Source organism: Mycteria americana, chromosome 2, assembly GCF_035582795.1.
Source record: "Mycteria americana isolate JAX WOST 10 ecotype Jacksonville Zoo and Gardens chromosome 2, USCA_MyAme_1.0, whole genome shotgun sequence".
Classification (NCBI taxonomy): domain Eukaryota; kingdom Metazoa; phylum Chordata; class Aves; order Ciconiiformes; family Ciconiidae; genus Mycteria; species Mycteria americana.
Window position 1 is genome coordinate 26,965,836 of NC_134366.1, and position 25,126 is coordinate 26,990,961.

Here is a 25,126-nt window from a genome sequence, read left to right on the forward strand (position 1 = left end):
CCAGCTGATTTATAGCACATCAACATGTACAAGTAGTTTGATTTCCTTGACTTACCTACGCTGAATTCTATATGTTGTCATGTTTCTACATTTTGTTATCTTCCCTTGAAGTTTTTCACTAGCCTCTTGCCATTTTACTACACCTTTGCCTTCTACAAATGCTTGTACTGATTTGTAAGACTCTCTATTTTTTTTCTCCAGGTTAAACATCAGGAGAGGAACGCTCACTTAGAATAAGATCTTAGAGAGTCCTAACCAACTGTTACCACACTGTAGAATTTTATATTTTAATGTTATTATTAAAAAAATGCCTTAATGAAAAAAGTGCACTGAGAAACCTGCACAAAGATTACTTACAACACCAGTAGATAATGGTGCTCCCAGTGGCACCAATGCCATCGGGAATGACAGCACTGAAGTAAATATAGTTACAAGACATAGCTGTATCAGAGTTAAGGCAGAAAAGAATCAGTTCCATAATCTTTGGTTATATGTTTGCACAATATTATTTAAAGAATATAACACAAATTCATACTTTTTTTCCTAAAGAACACCTTCCAGATGAGTATGTAGTAATATCTTGTACACTTTTTCATTCCTCTGTGTGTATACATTGTGCAAAAGTGTATGTACTGGATGTGTTGTCTTCTACTGTCAACATAATTGTTCTTAAATACAGTTCAGAAGATGAGATGGTTAACTAACTGTGCACTTTCTCAGGTTACAGCCATTCTTAAATACAACTTGTGAAGTTGAGAGATTACCCTTCAATGAATTTACCCTCGTGTGCACCAAAGCAAGTACAAGTAAAGGGTGTAAAATTAATCCCTGTAGTGTTGCAGACATTTAATAGTATTTTGGTCAATGCTTGCAATTCAGTCTCAGCTTGGTGCATGTTTCAGCATCTGATACATCAACATTTTCTTACTGTAGCTTCTTAACAGAAGCTAGGTATGTTTCTCTAGCAGAATCAGATGCATGTAACTGCAGCTATGTCAATTACTGTATCATGGGCATGTAGCAAAACACTCCTCCAGTGTTCTGCTTGGCATGTCTTTAGCGAGCTGCCAGCTTTCCAGACAAATGTAAAAGTCTAGAGGGTACTGTAGCGGAGAAACCACAGTGGAATGCTGCAACAAAAGAGTTAAGATCGGAAGCCCTACAAAATATAAAACATCAATAATTATACTACAAAAAGCTACTCAGTAAATAACACATGGTAATAAGCTGTATTTTTGCATGCTACACTAACTGATCTTCTGTGGAAATACAGTCTTCTCTCATACTTGTTAAATATATCCAGACAACGAGACAGCTTGCTTGCCAGGTGGATTTTCTTTTTTTTTTTTTTTTTTTAATCTTGTGGAATAGTAGAGATAAATCCATGCCTAGATCACCACACTAATTGCTGAAGAGAGTGATGCAAGTCCATATAAGCGAAATATGTGGTGCTGAGCCAATACTGTACTTTTCAGGGGCCTTAGCTAAAAGGAATTTGAAATAGACACTTGATAGAGAAATTGGAGTCTCTTGCAGGTTTGCCTCTCTCAGGAGTTCAGTGGACAGTGGCTTCCATGTCTGACATCAAGAAGTATCTTTCAGTGGCATCTGTCAGGTTTACCAGGGTGCTCTGCCATTTCAGACCCCTGTCAATCCATGCACTTGGTCCTCCACCATCAATACAGGCAATTGGGACATCTCTTTTCCACATGCTAAAAGGACTCAGTGTATGTATCTTGCTAGGAGCTGGTGCAGGCAAGCAGTTCCTGGAATGGTGAGACAGCTCATCTGTAAATTGCTTTTGCTTCAGTTCCACAGCTGCAAGAGCAGCAAGCGCTGGAGCCAGATGAGTCCAGAGAAGAGACTTTGCTAAAGGCTGGCCAGGAAGCCAAGCCACAGGCAGAGACACTGGTACATAAAATGCATTCCAGTGGTTGGCATCTGGGCCTTGCAGCTGCCAAGCACACCCAGTGTGTGGCCATGGGTGTTGGCTTCAATACTAGAACATTTTGAGGAGGAGGCCAACAACCAGTAACCAGAGAAGACAGCGCCAAGTTACTACAGAAATTACATTCATGTGCCAATTTGCTTGCTATTTCAAAAGACAAAATTTTATCTCATAAGTATTGTTTTGAACATACCCACATGACAGTTAACAGAAATATGCTGATATTTGCTAGTGGGGGGAAGGGTGAAATACTTGTGTAAGTGAAACGATGCTCCTTGGGGCACTGGTTAACAAAACAGAACCATACCCATTATACTATTCCTTAATTAATGCACGAGTTTCCTTAGAGACCACAGCTCTGTTGGGGGACACAAGTCTGGTGTATTTCTTCCTAAGAGACAGTGTGGGGAGAGTTACATAAAACAAAGACAGAGGTGAAATGAAAGATATGCAGCAAGGCTAAGCAAGTTTCAGCTCCAAAGACAGGCTTTGTGCACTATTAATGTGTGAGCAGGTCAGAGCATCATGTAAAAAAGGAAAGGTTGTGTTAAACCTTTAGAACATAATAGAATTGAACACATGGCTTAGAGTATAGTATATCTAATGGGATGCACGCTACACAGTCACAAACTGTATCAGGCTGTATATCTAGCTCTCTTCACTGAAGATTATGTCACAACAGATGATTACCTTTAATAATGTGTTAAGAGTATACAGGGTCAATCTATAAGCAGAGTCTTTGCCTCCCTCCTGGGAGAGTTACCTTTAAAAAATAAAAGCTCTTAGGTACTGAAAATACTTGAGCTGTGGTAGCAAAAACTTCATACAGGCTAATTTACCAATCAGATCACATGTTAATTAGCCAAAGAGATTATTGTTTTAAACACAGTGTTCATTTTCCTTTGAACGAGGCTTGAGCATGTAGCTTCTGCACGATTCTGCAGTTCCTGTCTCCCCAAGCCCAAAAGCAATGCTGGAGTGCAGTGCTTCTCTGAAGGAGAGCTCTCTAAAAATGTGAGGGTAAGATCCCGTCTCAATGCCTCTCGCAGACCTCCCACCAAATCTTCTCACTTCGCAGCATCTGCAAATTCAGTTAAGAATCTGAATGTCAATCAATGGTTTTCTCTGGCTCAGTAATCATTCACAATAATGATTTTGTTATTGAAACTTCAGCACCAGTTCTGTTGAAGATTTACAGGCCAGAATGGAATCCAGCTCTCTGGCCTTTAATTACCCTAGCTCTATAGTGCTAAAAAACCTAGAAAAAAATATCAAAAGCCACTGAATTAGGCAGATATAACTTTACAAGCTCTTGGGACATATTCATTGAGAAAGACAACATGGCCAATTGAAATAAAAAATCCTAAGTTTCTATCATATATGGACTTGAATAAATAAAAACAAAACAAGAAACCTCAAATTGCACCAGAAACCTGTCAACAATCTACTCATAATTTTCTTCTGAGATCTTGGCTTTTAAATGCCTATCTCATTCAGACTATAAATTAGTGGTGAACTCTTCAGCAGTTAAAATGGCAAGATGTAATAGTCATCCTAGTTAATAGGAATGTTTTCTTAACTCAGTTAAAGACTGCAAAGTGAGAAACAACTACCTTAAATCCTAGTTTAACTCAACAATTATTCTGTCTCTGAACATAGCTGTTGCATATTAAGTGTTTGATTTTAATCCCTTTGTTATAACCGAGAATTTACTCACCAAATTACCATGTTCATGTCAATATAAAAAATATTGTATGTGTATCACAGGAGAGCCTGTGAATTCAAATGGTAATGAGATCTTTTCTTTTCTTTTCTGTTTCTGTGTTACTGGACTAGACTGTGCTGTACTGGGGCTTCTTAACAGTTTGATGTCTGTGGAACAGATGGCTGAACAGAATGAGTTACTGATGCAGATGCAAAGTTGACACAGAACCATCTCCAGGCAGTGATAATAGAGATGGATGGCTCTGGGAGGGAAAGTTCACACATCGGTCTGTCTTATCAGCACACTGTAGACCTGAAGTCCTTGACATTTCAGCTTGTTCTCAAGAAAGATGATTTCTCTTTGCTATTATGCTCATTTTGTTTCTTTTGATACTTGCCTTTTCATGACAACTGCAGGCTGAAGAAATTTAACCATAAAGATTAGTTGCATTTTCTTGTTCTTCTGTAGAAACCCTACTTGCAAGACTTGTTACAAACAGCTTAACTAGCAGGACTTTAAAACACCATTTTGCTTCTCCTTTTAAGAAGACTCTCATTCCTTCTCTATCTTTGCCTTCTACTTGGCCTTTTGGGAGAGCATGTCCATATACCAACCTGTAACTCCCAAATGATCCCTGTGGCCACACTGATCATCATTATATTGAAATCTCCTATACACTGATGCCAACAGGAGTTTTACCAAGAATCTCAGCTATTGTTTCTTACGTTCCTCTGCTGTGCAGTCCACTGGTCAGTCTATCATGAGGTGGTAACTCACGCAACATTGCATGCATAGTATTGAGCATGTCTGAGGTATTTTTTTGTAACTCTTCCTATGTTTTGTTTCATTGGAGCACACACATCCCATCATATGCATAAACGGGATCCATCTTGACTGCTTGAACTAAAACAGTCAGTTTGTGCTCTTTTCTCATTTCCCTTAGCTACAAGACTTAAATACAGGAATTATTGTTGAAGAAGGCGGGAAGCTAGCATGACGACAGTCTTCTTTCTTCCCTGTTTTCTCACTCCTTCTCATTATTAGCATTATTAATTCATAACTGTTACTGTATTCTTTGCTGTTGCAACTTTCTCCTTCAGTCTCCCATCTGCTGCGAAGCCAGACCTCTCCCAACGCAGACATAGCTGCACTGAAGCTGGTGCTACAGTTTGGCTCAGCGTGAAGTGGTGGAGCCCTAAGCTCCTCCCAGGGAACACAGCTGCTGAGTAGGAAAGAGCACGTTTTTCATTCTGAGCTTTTAAGCAACAGCCAGGAACAGGCAAGTGCCTACGAAGAGGAAGTCAGAAGTTGTCTTGTGACAGGTTACATAAGCTGAAGGTTTGTGGTTCCAATAGGCAAAGGGAAACCAGAAAAAGCTTTCTGCAGCAGAGTCCTCAAATTCAAGCAATACGGATTTGTCACAGCCAATACTCCCCTCACTGGAGGGTGGGTTGTGCTTCTAGCTGGGATCAACCCAAAGTGAGAAACTCCCTGTGGTGCTGGCTCTCCTCAGTCCCCTTGGGCAATAGTAAGTCCCTCCAGCTGAGCCCTGCCACTCTCCTCCCATCTTTTCACTCAGGATGCATTAACTCTTGCCACACTGCCGCCTGGATCGGGCGTTTTGCTGTTAGACGAAGTCCAGGTCACTCATTGCAGCCCCATCAGTCTCTGGTCCTTCTGCTCAGCATCTGCCAAAACGGTGGCAGTGATGGAGAGGGCCTGCCACTGCCCTGACACAGCTGACGCCCTCAGACAGGTCCACGCTTAGTCCCCTCACGACACGGCTGGTGGCTACCCTCGCGTGGGTTCGCGACGTGGGAGCAAGGTGCTCAGGAAGGGGAAGGCCCTGTCCCACTCAGAATGAATATTGCTCGTGGTTGCTCTTGTGCAGCTTCTGGAGCAATTTCCCCACAGCTGTGGGACTTCCCCTGAGGTGGCCCCCTGCTACACGTGGATGGCGTTTTCCTTATCCCTCTCACGCAGGATGAGTGGTCTCTTGCTACGGCGACCAAAGTGCCTCTCTTCTCTCGCCCCGCTGGCATCAGCGGAGGCAGTGGCGCCTTCCCCTTGGCCTCTGGCGGGTCGACGGGACACGCGTGACCGTGGCGGAGGAGTGCGGCCCCCGCACAGCCCTCGCGGGCCGCGGCCGACGGCGCGGGAGGGCGCAGCGCGACGGGCGCGGAGCAACAGCGCCGCCTGCTGGCCGGCGCCCGAGCCGCCGCAGAGAGCCTGGGGCGCGGGCGGGCCCCAGCTCCCCCGCGGCTCCCGCCCTCCTGCCATTTTGTGACCGAGGCTGACAGGCGGCGGGAGGTCTGGTTTCTTTTCCTTTTTTACTCTTCTGTGGCCAAGAAGTAAATATCCGTGGCCCTTTTTTTTTTGGTGAAAGCATGGGGCGTTGCACGTACCAAAAGCCTACAGGTTCACCTCTCGTCCAGCACCCATATGGGTGACGTGTGTGGCGGCTGCTGGCAGGGAATGGCCTCTTCCTCAGGGCCTTCCTCCCACAGCCTTCCCTGTGCTGGCGGCTGCTCCTGGCCTGCCCAGCATTGGGCTCTCCTCAGAGTTTCACTATTGCTGTGTTTTTATGTGAATCATCTTGGTTGCTCCTGCCACGCAAGACTGTATCATTGCCTGCCTCATTGGCCCTGTAGATAAGCTCAGCTCTCATTTGTGATAAAATTCCTCCTGCCTTATTTTTCCCATTCCACAGATATTTAAGTTTATTTCAGCCCTGGGTCTTTTAAGTCTCATACACATTTGTGTGAAGAAAAAAACCCCAACAACCCAGAAATAAACAGAAGCGTATTCTGTAGAAAGCCTTGGGCCCGACAGTTTCAGTTCGAAATAAAAGTGTGAAGCATGAGTAATAGGGATACGGCTCCTTCCACCAGACAGAGGCAGGAGGAGGACTAGGCAGGAGGAGTGTGTTATATTTTAACACACAAATACTAAGTTATTCTTACATCTTTACTATGAGTACATACTAATATGTTCCATTTTACAGATAGAAATATTGGCATAAAATTTCTTACCTTATGTCACATGGAGAATAAATGACAGAGTTGAGATTTCAGTTTAGGCATTACCAGATAACACATGTGGTGCATGCAGTTGCCCATCTCAAATTTATGAAATTTTTCCTGTTGAGTAGATATTCATTATAAACAAATATCCATAAAAAGAGTGCTGAATCGTATTTTTTACTCATATCATATACTTTTACAGGGATATGCTCAAATCTCAAAGTGGATAACTGAAGTTAAAGCGGTGCTGACAACAAGACTGTCACAGTCTGTAATCACAATGGCCTCTAAAAAGGAAAAACAAGCTCTTGCCACATACTTTGACACTGAATTATTTATAGATTGCATATGGTGAGAAGAGGAAAATCTTTCATTTTGATAGACACATTCTTTGCATAGGCAAAGGAGCTACCTAATCTTTGTCGTTGAATATCTAGGAATGGGACCGTGGCATCAACAGGAGCTTGAAAAAGTGCAGAGAAGACAGAACCACCAAAATAATTTTCATCTCTGCCTCTAAGAGGTGTCTGGAATCTCCTCCAATGTTGAGCATCTAGGAGATGTCCTCTGTGGATGCTTTCCCCAGCAATACATTTAGGATGGCATGATGCTAAAGTTGTCTTTGCCCTGGGTCCAGGATCTGATGATTTAGGAAGCTCTGTGAGCAGCTGAGCATGTTTATTACTGTCAGGGGACCTCCATGGCTGCAACCTGGCACAAGTGATTTGACACACTTGCTTTGCCAGCTCTCATTCTCCTCCATACTGTGTCAACTGTGAGTGGCATCCAGGCAGGAGGTTTGCACAGATCCAAGATTTTGGAGGAATGACTGGGAAGAAAGCACCTGGTCATTTCACAGAGATGCCACAGAAGAAAGGCAAGGAAGAAGAGAGTAAGGGACAGGAGGTGAAGGCAGTCTTTGCTGAGCAGCTTTGCTACAGTTTGTATGGTTCCCAGACCAAGCTACCTCCTCCATGCCATAATCCCTCAAATGAGCATGATTCCTCTGTACCTGTCCCATAGAGCGGGAGCGATATCACACCTCATGTACATGTATGTGGGGTGTGATCACTCCATTTTGTTGCATCTTTAGTCATGGATACATTCATGTGGGGCTGGTCCCAGGTTGGTAAGTTCCTTTGGAAAAGATTCGGATGCAACATTATATAAATACAGCTAAACTGCTCCCCATGGCTCAGTATCTTTTCACCATGTTCCACTAGCAGTTCTAGATTAAACAAGAGCTGCCAGCATGGTGAGAAAAATTACAAAGACAATCTAGAACTCCAAATTAAATTCAAACTAGGAAGAACAGCTGTGGTATGTTTAGCACAGTACATATACTATATATACATATGATATATGTATGTATACAAATATACACACTGCAAGTTATATTGGATATCCTGCAAAGAAAGTTCAGTGTAAACATTGCAGAAAAACTGTGCACTTTATACCCAATTGATTTGTTTGAGCAGTCTTACATTTGTTTCAGAAGAAAGGCTATATGCTCCTAATGTTTACAATACAGAGAAAGGAAAGCTCAAACTGTGTTAGAAATGTACTTGCCCTTTTCACTTGGCCATACAACAGGGATGTAAGCAGTTATTTGAGCAATGTAAAGCTCTTTGCTACCTTTGCTGCCTGAATGTTCACTTCTTTTTGGAGATAGGTAGAAGAGAAGAGTCCAGATGAAAAAAAGGTACAGTGGGAAAAGGAAGGAGAGAGAATATGGCTTGATTTCCAGAAAGAAAATATACTCTGGAGCAACAGTAGAAGATGCTTAATATAGGAAATAATTATTTTTGGCTATCTGGATTAAACTTAGGATGTAGCTATTTAAATATTTGACATATCCTGTCTATTAAATAATAATATATTTAAGTAGATCATGCAAATGAAATGAGACTGATGAAAGATTTTTAAAAAATATTTTGAATGTGAGACTTGTACATCTGGAAGTAAGTGTTAAGTATTCTATATGTAAGTAAAACAGTAAATTAAAGAAATGTGGTTGCATTAGGGTTTTCCTCAGCTCTTAGTTTACTTTCTGATGCTGTAAAGATTTTACATATAAGGATCCCTGGAGTTCACGTGAATCTTTATTGAGAAATACTTGGAAAATTTGATACATAAAGAAGTTGCTTTGTGTTCTTGGATGCTCATTTCCTGCTTGTGTTCTATAGCCTTGTCACAGCAGGTAAATAAAGAAATTGGGTGGAAAAGCGCAAGGGGAAAGAGTTAATACAGTAATAGGAAATGTACAGTTGGCACTCTCTCTTAGGAGAGAAGGCAGTTTTACTCCTCTCTTAGGAGTGTGCAGACAGTAAGTGGAATCTCCATTCATATGGGCACATTTTTTGCGTAAGTTGACTTTTTAACCTGAAACTATCACACACATTGGCAAAAGAAGACAGAGTAGTTTCAAGCCAAAAAGCAGAGTAAAAACCATAGTTTTTTAAAATGTCATGATTCAAAATGGAAATCTCATAATTTTTGGGGTCTGGTTTGTGACTTTTTTTTTGTTCCCTTTGAGGTTTCAGCTATTAAAATATCTGACAGGTGGGAAATGTAATTTTTAACAAAAAGGTTTTTATCATGATAAAACCACATTGCAGGAATGGTCTCAGCTGTAATCAAACAAACAAGTGGTGCAGAATTTAGCTAATTCTACAGTTTGTAGCTGATCGCTCCGTGCTCCCACAACCCATCTCTCCGCATCAGTTTGGCTCCTCAGGGATATACGAGGAAGCAGGACTTTTTGCTATGTCTCCTTAAGGTCAGAGGTGATCTGAGTATCCTTGCAATGGGGAGGGTTTGGGGTACGCAGGCCTTTGCTCTGATGCCTTCAAAGCCACAGAAAATTTATGGGCGACTGGGTAGATGCATGAAGCATTTAAGGAAGGGCAGTCCTGTGGAGGGGAGTTTGATCCTAGCAGGCATTTCTTATCTAACAATCATGGAAAAGTAAGTCTAAAAAAGAGCTTAAGAGATCCTCTAGACTATTCTAGAGTGGATGACTTACAACTATTTAATCTATCTCAAATGTTTGCCTACTCCATTTTTCAAGACCTGCAAAGACAGATTCCCATGATGTTCCAGTCTATCCCAGTACATCACTTTTACTGACACTTTTTTTTTTCCCCTGAGGTGTATCTTGAATCCTTCCTATGGTATGTTTTTACTCTCGCTCCATGCCCACCTTGGGCCTGGAGAACATTCTACTACCTTCATTTTTGTTCTATTAGAAGACAGCATGTCCTCCTCCACATTCTCTTTTCTAGAGAATCTCTATTTGTTCCGTCTTACCTCATAAGTCCTACAGTCCCTGCTCTGGTGGCACATCTTGAGAGTCTTCAGCCCTGGAAGTATTCCTGTAAGAAGTACAATCCCTTTCAGACATAGATCTGAGGGACTTTGCACACCCCTGTGCACACCTTTTCTGTGGCTTGATCAGCTGGTATGATTGCTAGTCTGCATGCCAGCAGCTGACTTCCCTTCCCTTCCCTTCCCTTCCCTTCCCTTCCCTTCCCTTCCCTTCCCTTCCCTTCCCTTCCCTTCCCTTCCCTTCCCTTCCCTTCCCTTCCCTTCCCTTCCCTTCCCTTCCCTTCCCTTCCCTTCCCTTCCCTTCCCTTCCCTTCCCTTCCCTTCCCTTCCCTTCCCTTCCCTTCCCTTCCCTTCCCTGCCCTGCCCTGCCCTGCCCTGCCCTGCCCTGCCCTGCCCTGCCCTGCCCTGCCCTGCCCTGCCCTTCCTTGCCCTGCCCTCTTGTGTGGTTTTTTTGTTTCATTGAGCTTCTTTCCCTTGAGCATCATGGCTCTCCATATCTGCCTCTTGTCCCATCACCTTCTGATACCTGTTTCTCGATTCTTGTTCCCTCTTGCCTAGTCTAGACCCTGCCAGTACTCTCATCCTAAATCTTAGCAGCTGTGCTCCAGTCTCTTTCCCCTAAGATCTCCTTAGTGGAAATTTTCCTTTCTGTCACCAGTTGTGAAGCCCCCTCCATGTTCTGTACTTCTAGCTCTGCTTTTAGACAGAGAAGGATCCTCAGTGCTCTTAACTTCCACCCCCTAAACTGATTTTTGCAGGCCTTGCACTCCTCCAGGAGAGGATTCCTCAGCTCCTGTTCCTACACAGGAGTTCACAGTCCACAAATGTTGCTTGGGTGCAGTGGGGACCCTGGCTGCTCCGTCAGCACACCGGAGGGAGCTGCTGAGATAGCATCGCAATGGTTTGTGGAAGTCAAACAGCTTCCTGGGCCTCCCTGCCTCTCCTCCTTCCTGCAGACCTGGCTTTGGCTCCTGTTGTATCAGGTTGTCTCCTCCAGGTTTCTAGACTCAACACTGACAGTGCAGGGCTGAAGCTCTTAGTTTTGACTTGGCCCATCACAGCCCAGACCTGCAGCTTCTGGGGTTGTCATCTGTGTATAGACTCTGAAGTTAAAACCCAAGCTTGCATATGCCTATATATAAATGGCAGTCTTTTCAGGCCTTGCAATTTGATAAAATTAGCGTTGTGCAGACAAATGTCGCCTCACATCTACCTTTTTTCTCCTACCAGAGTAGACCCTTTTTTAAACACCACTCCAAAGAATTCCTGAGCATGCTGGAAAAAGCTGGTAGAGTTGTTTAAGACAGGCAATACAACGTATTTTTTTCTTGACCTCACACTTGGAAGCTACTGAGCCCTTTGGCTTTAATTAACACAAAATAGGTCTGAGGCAGATATTTGGCATGGGAGAGCTTAGTTTTCAAAATACGAAGATTACAAAGTTATGAGCCATGAAAAAAATGGTCTTACAAAGTAATGGACAATGGGAAGTACTTGTAAAAAGCAATTCTGTCAGCCTTTGTGTGTGATATGTATCATCAAATACAGTTCCACACCATGCAATTAAGGATGTTATCAAATATCTGTATTTATTAATGAGCTACTGCTTATAAAAATACAATTTTGTAACAAACAGCCTGATATATACAAATAATAAAATCTGTATTTCTGTAAACTCACACAGGCATGTAGCGCAGTGTCTAGCATATAATACACTGTGCCAGATCCCAAGGGTTATAAGTAAATGTACATGTGTTGCAGGCAAAACAGTCTCAACTTGGGGAGTTTCACTTAATTTATTGCCAATTAACATAAATGTTTAATTACTGATTGGGATATTGAGCAACCAAGAAGACAAACAACTAAGCAAACACATAGGGAAATGCCTTTCTTCCCCTTTCAACTTCAGTCCAACACCTCTCCTTCCCCCTTCCTAGCCACAACTCCCCTTGTTTTCACCTCTGCTCAGTCCTTCCCAATCCCTCTGCCAAGGCGACAGGCCTGCAGCGGAGGAGGTTGGTCTCAGTGTGCAGTGGTTTATTTTTGCCGCTCCTTGCTTCTGATTCTTTTCTTCTGCTTCTCCTTCCTTCTTGTTTCCTCTGCTCTGGCGTGGGTCACCCATGGGCTGCATTCCCTCAGGGTGTCCCTGTTCCGTCGTGGGTCACCCATGGGCTGCAGTCCTTCAGGGCTATCCCAGCCCTGATATGGGTCACCCCTTTCCAGAAGTGTGTCTCCAGCCATGCCCCAACAATGTCCCCTTCCACATGTCTCCAACAGTATCTCCTCCACCAGTTCTCCTGCCCGTCACAGCTGCCACTCTTTCTTAAACTTGCCTGATCACCATGGGCTCCCCTGAATGGTGGAGGCTTGGTGGGTGATGGGGTGCTCACACTGGTGCTGGAGCCGGCTGGAACCAGCTGTGACTGGCCCAGGGCAGTTCATGGCCTCCCGCCACGGGGCACCCCGCAGCCGCCCACCACCGCACCCTGCCGGGTGTGCCCAATGCGCCACCCTGCCCAGCTCAGCTGAGCTTGAGCACGTGAAAGTACTTGCAGTTCTTAGGAGATGTGACTGACTGAGATGAAGACTGAAGTCTTCCAGTGCCATGAAGACACGGCAAATTATTTGCTGTAAATCTGTATTCGGAAGGGAAAATACTTTAGTCATTGATAAATTGTATGGCAATATCTTGAGGACTAACTAGGACAAATAATGAATTATCATGAAAATTGATCCTATAGCACCCTATCTGAAATAAAAGTATACTGTTAGAAACAAAGTGGATACAGGTTAAAACGAAGAGTGTATTCTTGCCAAGAGAAATATATTTTGGCTAGAGTTAAAAAGCAGTCTGGATTATATAATAAAACTCCTTATCCATATTTACAACTAAAAGAAGAGCTGCACTAGAGCAGAATGGTCCACTGCTTTATTCTTTTTCTTTTTGTCCATTTGTTTTTACTAATCTGTTGAGATGTCACTTATTTTTGCCTGCCTCTTTGTCTGACAGAAAGAGCAAAGAGGACTTGTGGGGTGATGAAAGACCCGTCCTGCAGTCCTCTTTCAGGCCACTAATTGCATTGAACTCCTCTGGTTTTCATGAATCATACGCATATAGTGCAAAGTGCAACACTTGCACCCCCCAGACAGTAGTAACTTCTTGTTTCTGGTGCTTCGCACCAATCTCTTTTCCTTTTTTTTAACATTAATTGTGTCTAAACATAGCAGGCAGTTTTATACATGAGGAAGGCAAAGCAATCAATGACCACTTTAAGCATTTAAATTGCCTATTTTTGCGAGGATCAAAGTTGATAAGAAATCTATCACTGGAAGGAACTAATGGAATTTATAAGGAAAGGAATGACCAAACGGGATCAATTTTATATAAAGCAGAAACAGACCCACCACAAAATAATAAAATTTATTTAATATGGACATCAAATGCCAGCTGGTGTGTGCTTTTACAGTACAGCAGAAAGTAGTGGTATCTTTAATAATCACATATTTAGAAATGCCCTGAGAAGCTAAAAGACCAGTGCTTCTGTCCTTCCACAAGATGTACAGCTTGGCTATTAATACAGGCCCATATATAAATGCATTACATTATGCAAGCATGTACAATAATAACAGAGAAAAAAATGCTGCTTACATGATAGATGTTTTCTAACATACATTCCTTGTTCTTACATTACTTATACAAGAGTATGAAAATCGTGGTGAGACATCCTTTATTACAAGCAATGGCAAAAAAGCCAGCAAGACAGTGGGGTTCTTAAAAGTGATAGTATTTACAGATAATATTTTCAAAACATTCTTCTTTAGAATTCTCTTTTTTGTTGTTTGTTTGAATGATTTCTCATGTTGTTATCAACCAAAGAGCTTTGAGTAGTAGTGACCAGTCTATAGGACTAACTGCACCACCATGTCAGTTTGACTGACTGTCCGAACAGCAGTTATGGCAGTAGACAGACAATTCTGCGTGGGACTGAAAGACTAACATAGTGAGGAAGGAGATATAATGGACAGCCTGAGGTTGTCATTTGCAATTGTTGACCAAAAAATAACCAAACCAAAAACCAGTTAAAGGACAATTTTGCCTGGAAAAGCCTTGTAGCTGAGAAACTGCAATACCTATTGTTTTAATGACAGACTTTGTGTGTTGTATGCCAGGAGACCAGCAATGGAAAACCCAAGGTAAAAAGACACTCTTTCTATGTTTGGGCCATTTTTCAATAGGCATGAGGGAACAGGCTGCACTGGTATCCTAAAGGTTTCATTGCTGCCATAGTCTACGTAGATAACCTTACCCTCAGCTCTTCCATCCAAAGGAAGCAAAAGATCTTGAACAGCCTTTTCCTTCCAGATATTTCCACTCTGCCAGAGGGAATTCAGTTCCTGTTCTGAAAGTGAACTAAAAAGCTGATCTATTTTTCCTTTGTGAACAAACCTGTTTAGGCCGCTGCCTTTCGCCAGATAGAAAAGAGCCAGAGGCTGCCTGGAACGATGCAGGGTTCCATAGAGCTCTTTGAAAGACTCACTTAAGCATTTAACAAAAGTTTCCATTTTCCTGGAATCTTCATTTAGTTGTTTCCTATCCTGGGGCCAGAGCAACAAGGAGGCTAGGAAGAAAGGCTCTACACGCTGTGAAGTTGGTTCCACTTCCTGTAGAATGCTTAGAAGCAGACTTCTCAGCACTTTAGAAGGATATAACTTAGTGGATTTAGGTTTAATGCAATTCAGAACAACATTTGCCAAAATCAAATTCTGTTTGTCTTTCAGAGTTGCTTGTGCATTCTCCTCACACAAAAATGCATATGCTTCTACTATGTCTTCTATTTCTCTGTCAGCATTTCTGTGATTTCTGTAGAGGTATTCCAAAATGCCAGAAAATGAGCCTGCTTTGGAAGCCTCCAGAGTGTCCCTGTATGCTTCTATATACTGAGACATGGGCCACTTTGAGACCTGTTTACTTTTCAGTAGCTCAAAACTGAAATTACAAAATATTTCTATGTATTTGGTAAAACGTTCTTGAACTTTCTCATACAATTTTGTGTCTACAATTTCTTTTTCATTGGTCTGCGTTTTGAAAAACACAAAGTAGTCTTCAAAAAAGTCAAATGCCCTTTTCAACCGTGATCGCAAATTACATAAAAAGCTGGAATGATGTTCAAGAACCTTGACCATTTCTCTCTCTGTGTTAGGGTTATCTACATTTAAAACACTATTTCCTGATAGGTACTTTGTCATATTTTTTCTACACTGTAAGTCTTTTTTGCTGAAAAAAGGAACATGCCAAAGGACATCAATAACATAAAGACCAGTTTCTATCTCTCCCTGATAACCAGCAGTATTGTACATTTGAAACTTTCGTTTAAGCTTTTGATGCTGCAAATATTGTTCATTGTCTGCATTTTCAGCTTGCCACTGAGATTCTCTGAAAGCCTGTGAGGCATTCTCAGCAAGCTCTAGCAAGTATTTCAGTTCCTCAGCTGTCAGGACTGCACTCTTTGCTTTGCACTCTACATGGTATTTTAGCTTACTTTTAAAGACTTGACCTACTGTATCTGATATGTATGAATTGTGTTGTGCTCTTTGTTTGGCTGCTTTAGCCCAATATAAGGCAGAGTCAAAATTCCTTTCTTTAATGTAGAAGTATCTTGCTAAGGCTTGGCAAATGTAACCATTCTGCTCAAATCTGGCGGATGCTTGTTTTAACACATATTCCACATTACCACGCTTCTCTTCCCTATGAATGGCTTCAATTAAGGGGGAAAACAATGTGTCTGACTCATCGCCATGTTCCTTGCGCTGTCTAGTAATCAGCAGGGTTTGTATATCACGAATAAGTTTGTCTTGCTTTAACGACGTCTTATAAAATAAATCTTCTTTCAATAACTGCAATGTAATTTCACTTTTAGGCAAGTCATAGGTTAGTTTCAATTCTGTTAGGCAGTGAGATGCTATCAATGGGTGAATGATACGAAGACCTTTGTATCTCGTGTATTCATGTACCTGATCATATATTAGAATATTGGAACAAATTCCCATCTTTTCAATCAATTTATCTTTACTGCAGCCAATCTCTTGAGAATTAATTCCTAAGAATTCTTCACATAGTGATATTGAAACTGTAGATGTTTTTACATATGAGTTTAACAGTGTTAGATAGCAAACAAGTTGTGCTGGTTTAGAGGCAGTATTCAAGTTATGCAAGGTATGTTTTACCACATTTTTTATGTACTGTGAATCAAAGTTTTTCTTCATAATCATAAATGAATAGAAATTGTCAGGATTTGGATGCACCTTTTCAATATATTTTAGTTTCTGATCAAAGGCCCTTTGCTCTTTTTCAGAAAGCATATGCTTTAAAGAAATACTGTTCAAGGAATTGATTGTTGAACTTTCATCAGGATTCTGAGATCTCATACAGTTTAGAATGATCACTAAAGGAGTTACATACCGAATGCATTTTTCTGTTATAGCCGCCTGAATTTCTTTCTGCAGAAAATAGACATTTTCTTGCTCTTCAAAATCATCCACAAGAAGTAACACTGGTAAATAGCCTGTGTCATCGTTTGCTCCACAGGTGAGTAAAGTTGTCAGCTGTGTTCCAAAGTCACTTGGTTTGTTTTTCAGAACAGCACATCTGAATCGCTTCCGGAGATCCCAAAGGATATGCATAGCTAATGTTGTCCCACCACAGCCTGGGTGATGGTAAAGGTTGATAATTTTTACAGGTGATTGATTAGCACTGTTAGATGAAGACAAAATTAGGTGTTCAAGCTTTTCGTAACTGTCCCTTCTGATAAAATCTGAAGTATAATTTTCAGAAGAAAAATAGAAATTCCACCATGATACTTTACCACCTCGATAAAAATCTTCTTCCCGCTTTTTCAGGAAATTTTGAAATTTATCTGCATTCTTCTCTATTCCTGTGTCTTTGCATTCATTTTCACAAAGTATTTCCAATGCTGCCATGGAGTCCTCTTTCTTCTTTAGAAGAATGGTAGAATGACCAACAGAGGGCAGAAGTCTTTCAGAAGACTGTGTCACTGAATTTAATTTTATGATGGTACCATTTACCATTTCCAGGGTTAAATTAGAAACACAGTTGTTTGAAAGCGCTTCCTCACTAATGCCTCTAGCATGCAGAAGATCTTTCCATCGCTGGTATGTACCTGCACCAATGCAAATGCAGACTATGTATTCTAGTCCCTTTAATTCTTGGTAAAATGACATAAAAGTCTCAGTAAGGGGATCCACTGAATCTTCCACTGTGGAAAGCAAAAGAAACACTATTAAAAACTTTCCATTCTGCTTTACATCTTTGTGTGAAAGAAATGAAATCATTTTTCTGACACCAGCAGCTCTGTCTCGTAGCCATGAAGTGGGATCTAATGGTAGTTTATTATTGCCTTTGAAGTCTGATCCACCATTGCAGAAAATCCAGTTGGTCTCTTGATGTAGTTTCAGCTTTTCAGCTTGTTCAGAAATTGAATCCACCTTGTTTTCATAATAATCTGGGAAGTAATGTTTGGCATTTCGATTTTTTTTGTAAGTCTTAAACACACCATTCATTTCTGATTCAAAATCAAAGTCAAGCACAGCAAACCATTTTATTTCCTGTAAAAAGTCTAAGTGCAAAGTTTGACTTGGGTGGCACTTGTTTGTTACCAAAATGTAGTAGTCGTAATAAGAGCTATCTAGTGAGTCCCTGTTACCTGTGAGCAGACTAGCTAGCTTTAGTCCTTCATTCATTGACTTCTTTTGCTTTAAGTTATATTCTTCCTCTGCTCTTTTACGAGACTCTGCTAAAGATGTCAGGGTATGTTTAAAAGTTTTAAATTCTTTTGTATTTTGAATATTTTTGGAACTAGCTCCATCCCGGATGAAGACAGCTTCTTTCCAACTCTTACTCTTATATTCATATGTGTTGGTACAGAAATATTTTGTATCACAGATGAAGTGTTTGGGAACCACATCTATTTCAATGACAAACATATCTGATGGAGTTCCATTTTGTAATAATACTTCCACAAATCTAGGTTGTCTAATGCAAGCTTTTGCAATGCTGATGTGTTGCTTATTAAAGTACTTTCCGATTAATGTATTCAAATGGTCAATGTATACGTCTTTCTTGGTAACTTTTATTCCTTCAATTTCCCCATGTGGATTGTCAGATACTCCAAAATGAATAGTGCCATTTGTGCGGGAGTTCATGCAGGCTGCAGCAAACCTAAAGACTTCATTGCTAAATTTCATCATTATATCCTCTTCTAGTGCCTTTTCTGTGTTGGTAAGTAATTTGAATTCATGTGCTGGATCAATGAGATTGAGTGGCCCTGTTTCAGGGACATTAAGAATATTATACTGTGTGTATCGAGTACCATCACTGAAATTATCAAAAGGATATGGCATACACATCTTTCCAGTTGGGTGCTGGCTGCTTGACAGTGGCTTCTCTGATACATTCTCTTTGTCAGCTGACTTCATTGCTTTTTTGTCTTCTATGGGCCCCATCTTAGAATCCTGCAGTATACTGGAATTAAATGACCCGTATTTTTTCTTGCACTCTTTCTCTGCAATTTCTCCATCTTTTCCTTCTCCATCAAGACTCTGTTCACTGCCTTCTTGTTCCACAGCCTGGTCTGAACCTTGAGCTAGAATGTCATGATTTTTCAGGAAATACATTATTTGCAGAGCAGGCCCATGAGGTATGCCCATTTCCACAAAATCTGCTTTAGTCATCACTTTCAAGGTGAAACCAGTCACGTCTTGGTTAAACAGGATTTCTGCATGTTTCTGGTCAATCTTAACAACTTCAGTTGTCCATTGTCTGACTTCCTCTTTTGTCCACTGTTCAATATGTTGATATGAATATGATTTCTCATTTTTTTCAGTGTTTGCATTTTCCATTCTTTAAGGAAAAAATCACAAAATTACTAAACAAATTATTTATAATAGCCTATTAACTGTATTTCCTTGCTATTATCAACCATTAATTTCTTCATTAGTGTAATCTGCCACATGGAATACCACAGTTCAATTAGGGGACATTGTGGGAATGTGAAGTAAGATCATATATAAGGCATTAGCTAGTTATAAAAGACAGATTTATTACAGAATGATTTTATTTCAATCCTGTTTTTAAACCACTTCTGTAGCTGACACTACACAAATTTTGTGACTGGTACCTATTTGTGGTCATTTGGACACCTACTTGTGGTTGTATGGGCCATCCAATAATAATTAAAAAAATTCATAGAATCATAGAATATCCTGAGTTGGAGGGGACCCACGAGGATCATCGAGTCCAACTCCTGACTCCACACAGGACAACCTAAAAGTTAAACCATATACCTAAGAGCATTGTCCAAACACTTGTTGAACACTGACAGGTTTGGGGCCATGACCACTTCCCTGGGGTCTTGTTCCAGTGCTTGACCACCCTCTCAGTGAAGAGCTTTCTCCTAATAGCCAATCTGAACTTCCCCTGATGCAGCTTTAAGCCACTCCCTTGTGTCTTATCACTGGACACCAGACAGAAGAGATCAGCACCTCCCTCTCTGCTCCCCCTCATGAGGAATTTGTAGACAGCAATGAGGTTATCTCTCAGTCTCCTCTTTTCTAAGCAGAACAAACCTAGTATCCTCAGCCATTCCTCATAAGTCATGCCCTCTAGTCCTTTCACCATCTTTGTTTTCCTCCTTTGGACACATTCTAATATTTTCATATCCTTATATTGTGGAGCCCAAAACTGCATACAGTACTCAAGGCGAGGCAACACCAATGCCGAGTATAGTGGGACAATCACTTCTTTTGACCAGTTCACTATACTGTGCCTAATGCATCCCAGGATACGGTTGGCCCTTTTGGCCACCAGAGCACATTGTTGACTCTTCTTGTGCTTACCATCAACCAAAGCCCCCAGATCCTGTTCTGCAGGGCTGCACTCCAGCCTCTTGTCTCCAATCTATATGTACATCCAGGATTACACTGTCCCAGGTGCAGAATCTGGCATTTGTCCTCATTGAATTTCATATGGTTGGTGACTGCCCAGCACTCTAATCTATCAAGATCTCTCTGTAAGGCCTCTCAATCAATGGCTCCTCTTAATTTAGTATCATTGCCAAAGTTGCTTAGTGTGCACTCAACTCCTGTGTCCAGGTCATTGCTAAAAACATTGAAGAGAACTGGCCCTAAAATTGAGCCCTGGAGAACACCACTAGTGACAGGCCACCAGCCAGATGTTACTCCATTTACTACAATGCTTTGAGTCCAATCCTTCAGCCAATTGTTCACCCATCATGTTGTGTACATGTCACAAATGGCTCTCATTAAGTTCGCAGTTTGGTGAAGAAGAAAAACCAACCACACACGGAAATCCAACCTTTTTTTTACCCTTAGATGTGGTTAGGTACAGAATTTGCTTGAATAACACTGTGAAGAGACATTGGGATGGAAAGACACTGCTGTGATTACTTAGCTGTTGCTATTGCAAATGAAAGGAAAATCTTTTCCATATTACCTTTTCAGTACCTTTTGCGTTCACTAAGGTTTCTCAAATTAAACAAAAGCAAGTAGTTCAGCAGCATTTGTGGAGATAAGTGACAGGAAGAAGAACATCTTACAATCCACTTGGTCTTAGTAAATGTGGACTTTTTGGAAAAACTGTAAAGAAAGAAACACAATAAAATAAAATAATTCCCCTTAATAGTGTCTAATTTTACTTACTCCCACTTCCTTTGGGAGAATTATATTCATTCATCTGAAATTTCTACTTTATGGAATTGCACCCAGCTACAGTTGTTGCATTAGTGGTAATGGTCTCCTCCATGCACCTTTTCTTATTCGTAGCTGAGCATTCCTGAGACAAAATGACTTCTTAGATTTCTTCAGTGAAATTTTTTTTCCTGAAAGAACACTTGGTTATCTAAGCCACCCTAATGACATGCCTTCCTCAATCTATTATTTGGTTTCCTAAACTGTAAACTTTAATGAGAAGCAATAGTAAAGATTTCTCATAGCTAGGGCAGGAAAACAGCTGTCCTACCTTTATCCAAGCTGCCTCCTGATTTAACTAATGAACTGTGAGAGCAGAGAAAAAATTGGGTCTGTGGGCTATAGAAGCCTGCAGTTGCATTTGCTCTTAACAGACCCTCCCTTTTGCTCACAGAAAAAGAAAAACTAGTTTCTCGTTCTTTAAAATGCCACTATGGTAATTTATTGTCAAAAATTGAGGGTGCGGGGGGAAAGAAGCTCAATATTTTTATTCTGTGACTGAAGTAGTTATCGTATTCACCAGTAACTCCACCCAGAGTACCTAAAAGCTGAGAAAAGAAACTGAAACTAAAGCACTTCTGCTCAGAGACGTTGTTCAACCCAGCAATGTAAAAGTATTATTTTAATTCCCACCAAACTTAAAGTTTCTAATAGAGGTACAGTTTACTCCTAACCTAAAAGCAAACATGTTTATGCCCTTGAAACAGTTACTCCATATTTTAGTGTTTGGAACCCCCTAAAGAGATAAAGCTCCAGAATGGGATACTTTCATTTCCTAGACTTGATGCAGTGTTTCTACGTTTCATGTTACTGGCTAGTTAATGATTCTGGCCAACTGAAATGCTTTAAAGATCTCCTTTTCCAACATGGAACAACTCTATCATATTATTTCTGCAGAATAATTTATTTGAGGACATATTCCTTGGGATTATTTCACTGTAATCTCATAACAACCACTTTTCATGTGCAGACATTTAACAGATTTGGAAGAGTTTATTTTAGTAGATTATAGATCTTTTTATATATAAAATTAATGTCTTTAAAAAAAAAAAAAAAGAAATGGTATCAGGTCTTCGTAAAATATTCCAGCCTAGAAGTAAATATGCATGTACTTACTGTAACTGTTCTGTTCTGCAGGTTTTTTCCTATAGTTGTTCAATACATGTATTTTGTTCAAGCAGGGGACCCAACAGCTAAAATTCAGCTGAACTGCGCTTCTACGGTATGGGAAAAAAACCCCTAAAATTAGTTTACAAACTTCTAACAGAAGTCTTGGGGTTAGAAATAGTAGGAAGGAAAGAGCATCGATAGACATACAATCAGTTTTTCCCAGTGACAAACACCCATCTCTAGAGGAGAGAAATGACAGTGCCTGCTAGAGAATATTTATTATTGCTTACCTTTTCCTTGCATGCTTCTAATTTACCCTTTCAGCACCGTATCTAAATGCTGTAGACTGGGCAAGCCAGAAGGTGGGTGTTGCAGAGAAATAGGAGGAAATAGATGCCGGGTGTTTGGGAGTTCTACTGCTCTCCTCCCCTTTTGCTTTCTCTTTTACCAACGAAGGTTGCTTCTGGTCTGCCTTCTCCTAACTTCCTGTTTGGGAAATCATTGTTCTCTGAGGAAATTAATGCAAAAATTCTGTTCTAGGATGCCTTTATTGAAACACTTACACAGCACTGTCTTGAGCTGCTATCCAGAAACTTGACCAATACTTAGCTAATAAAAAGCAATTAATTAGACATATGGTCTTAAACCAGCAGAACTTTCCTGGAATGAGGGGGAAAAGGAAAATAATACAAGAGATGCTTTTGAGAAATGTGAATATCCTTCAATATAGGCACTTCCAAATAATCAGGCTTACTGACTTGTTCCTCATTTTGGTTGCTTGATTTCCCACACTGCAAATGTGTTTGTTAGTTTATTCCTGGTCTCCTTCTTTGGAGCTAACAACTGGTTTGATTTGAAGTGTAGCTTGGATATAATTCTGTGGATAGTTTACTCCAGAAATGTTTTCCCTTAGGCAGTGTGCTCATATTGCATTGTATCGTCCTCCAGTGCCCAGTGAAAAAGCTTTATGTTGTAATACCCTGCTATTGACTGCTTCTGCTTCCAATGTGTCACAGTACTGACACAGATCTTACAATACCCTTCTGACCATTGCCGTTACCCTGTTTTTTCATCCTTTGCCCTTGACTGTCTTGAATGACCATGATAAGCAGGCATCTGAGGAAGATAATCATGACCATTAAAACACATTTGTTTAGAAGGGTGGCAGCAAGAGTGCTCACACTAGCAGTTGTGTGTCCAGTCCCACAGATGAAGAGGTTGAAAATCCTTGTATTGGGTGTAAGGACCCACATTGGAGCAGCTCATGAAGGACTGCAGCCTGTGGGAAGGACTCAAGCTGGGGCAGGGGAAAAGTGTGAGGAGGAAGGAGCAGCAGAGAGGAACAGCTATGGACTGACCAAACTGTTGTGAACTGACCACAGTCCTCCATTCCCCATCCCTCTGTGCTGCTTGGGGTGGGAGAGGAAGGAGGTGGAAGAGTTGGGAAAGAAGGAGTGAAGTTGAGCCTGGGAAAATGGAGTAGGGTGAGGGGAGGTTGTTTTTTTTTTCCTTGTTTCTCACTATCCAACTCTACTTTAATTGGCAATGAATTAAATTAATTTTTCCCAAGTCAGGTCTGTTTTGCCCGTAATGGTAACTGGGCAAAATCACCCTCTTTTTCTTGACCCAGGAGCTTTAGCATCTTATTTTCTCCCCTATCCTGCTAAGGAGGTGGAGTGAGAGGGTGGCTGGGTGGGTACCTGACAGCCAGCCAAGATCAACCCACCACAATCCTTCAGAATGATATCTGTTCTGAGAACAACTGGGTGAGGTCACCAGGGTACTGCAAGTTTTAGAAAGCAAACAGCATCTCCAGCCACCACAAAGGCAGCTGTGGAAAAGCCAGCATCTCTTCCAGTTGTTGATGCTGATCATACTACTATTGCTTTCTATCCTTATATGCTTCCTTATGTACTTTAGCTATGTGTATTTCTTAAGTCCTGGCATGCACCTGTCTGCTTTTGCACAAATTCTTACTGGAAAAATTATATCACTACCTGTTGTATCCCTAATTGCTGCACTTTTCAGGAATGCATCCTCAGCAGATAGGATGGTATGGCTGTACATGAAACACTCCCATATATTCTCATGTCAAGGCCAAGGGATACAAACTAATGCTTGATGTGATGCAATAAAAACATCACCTTTCCAGGCTGCGGTGCAGGTCTGACATTAGTTTAAGCACTCTGGTATGAAAAATTATAAGAAATAATAATACTGTCTTTGACTCAGCATATGGGACTCAGAGAACACCAAGTGCCATGAAGTGCAGCATCTGCTTTAGATGCTGCTGGCCCTGAGCACTGTGGATGTGAACGACTGCTGCACCCTTTTGCTTGGGAGAGAGTGAGTGCTTTCTCTGGCAGGTGCCTTTGTTTATAGAGGGACTTCCTCTATAGCCTGCTTCCCTGGAGATCATTCAACTTTTCTCCCTGTAGCTGTGCGTGCTTGCTGAGGCAGCTGGTTACTGCTAATCTGTAGGAATCCAAGCAATGCCCAAATTGAGGTGTTGCCCCAGAGGGGCTGTTGCGTTTCCCCAGCTTCATCCCAGTGTACAGGGTCACAGCTCTGCTGCCAGTTAGGGGGACTTGCCTGTTCCCATGTTCGAGGCTGCTGGCTAGGAGTCTGTGCAGGCAATATATCCTCATATTAACCAGATCATTGTTGGTACACCTGGCTAGCTGTGTTTTCTCATCTATCATTACCACTAGTCAGCTTCAGTCCTACCAGTCTTGTGAGACAGACTCCTCTTTAGCTGCTCTACTCTCTGTGCTTTGACTAAGTTGTTCATCCACTTTTTTCACAAGGTTTTGGGTTGGGTTTCTTTTTTGGTGTTAGCTATTTCCATTAACCAGGTCTGCTGTTTTGGTATGGTATGTCTTGCCTATTTGGCCATCAGCAGCATCCCTTTCCCACAAGTTTTTTCCCTTCAGATGCCATTTGCAGACATTTAAGCATGAAGTTTGTTGATGTGATTCTCCAGCATAAAGCAACTCTTCTAGAATGACTTCATTATTTATTAAAATAAAAATTCTTATTGTATATCAGGTCTTTCCCTGTAGTCTCATTATTCAGAAAAACTGAGTCAAAAATACTGTCTTGTTTCTCAGTGACTGGTGTAGAAACTCACCTCTGAAATCCTGTCCCCCGCTGCAACTCATAGGATTTGTTCTCTAATGTGTATTAGTAATTCCAATAATGATACCATTCCTTCTGCATTTCCTTTGCCTA

General features: G+C 41.2%; 1 protein-coding gene across 1 annotated transcript; it reads right to left on the bottom strand.

Moving 5' to 3' along the window:
- Positions 1 to 11,646: 11,646 nt before the first annotated feature.
- Positions 11,647 to 22,285, bottom strand: LOC142405421 (sterile alpha motif domain-containing protein 9-like). Its single transcript, XM_075492824.1, has 3 exons — positions 22,186 to 22,285; positions 20,532 to 20,674; positions 11,647 to 18,920 (listed from the first exon to the last, which is right to left on the bottom strand). Exon 3 carries the CDS (start codon positions 18,917 to 18,919, stop codon positions 14,135 to 14,137), a length of 4,785 nt encoding a protein of 1,594 aa, XP_075348939.1. The 5' UTR covers position 18,920; positions 20,532 to 20,674; positions 22,186 to 22,285; the 3' UTR covers positions 11,647 to 14,134.
- Positions 22,286 to 25,126: the final 2,841 nt, after the last annotated feature.

What these genes read in the sequence shown, in the direction of transcription:
- LOC142405421 (XM_075492824.1), bottom strand. Translation starts at nt 18,919, where the DNA reads ATGGAAAATGCAAACACTGAAAAAAATGAGAAATCATATTCATATCAA.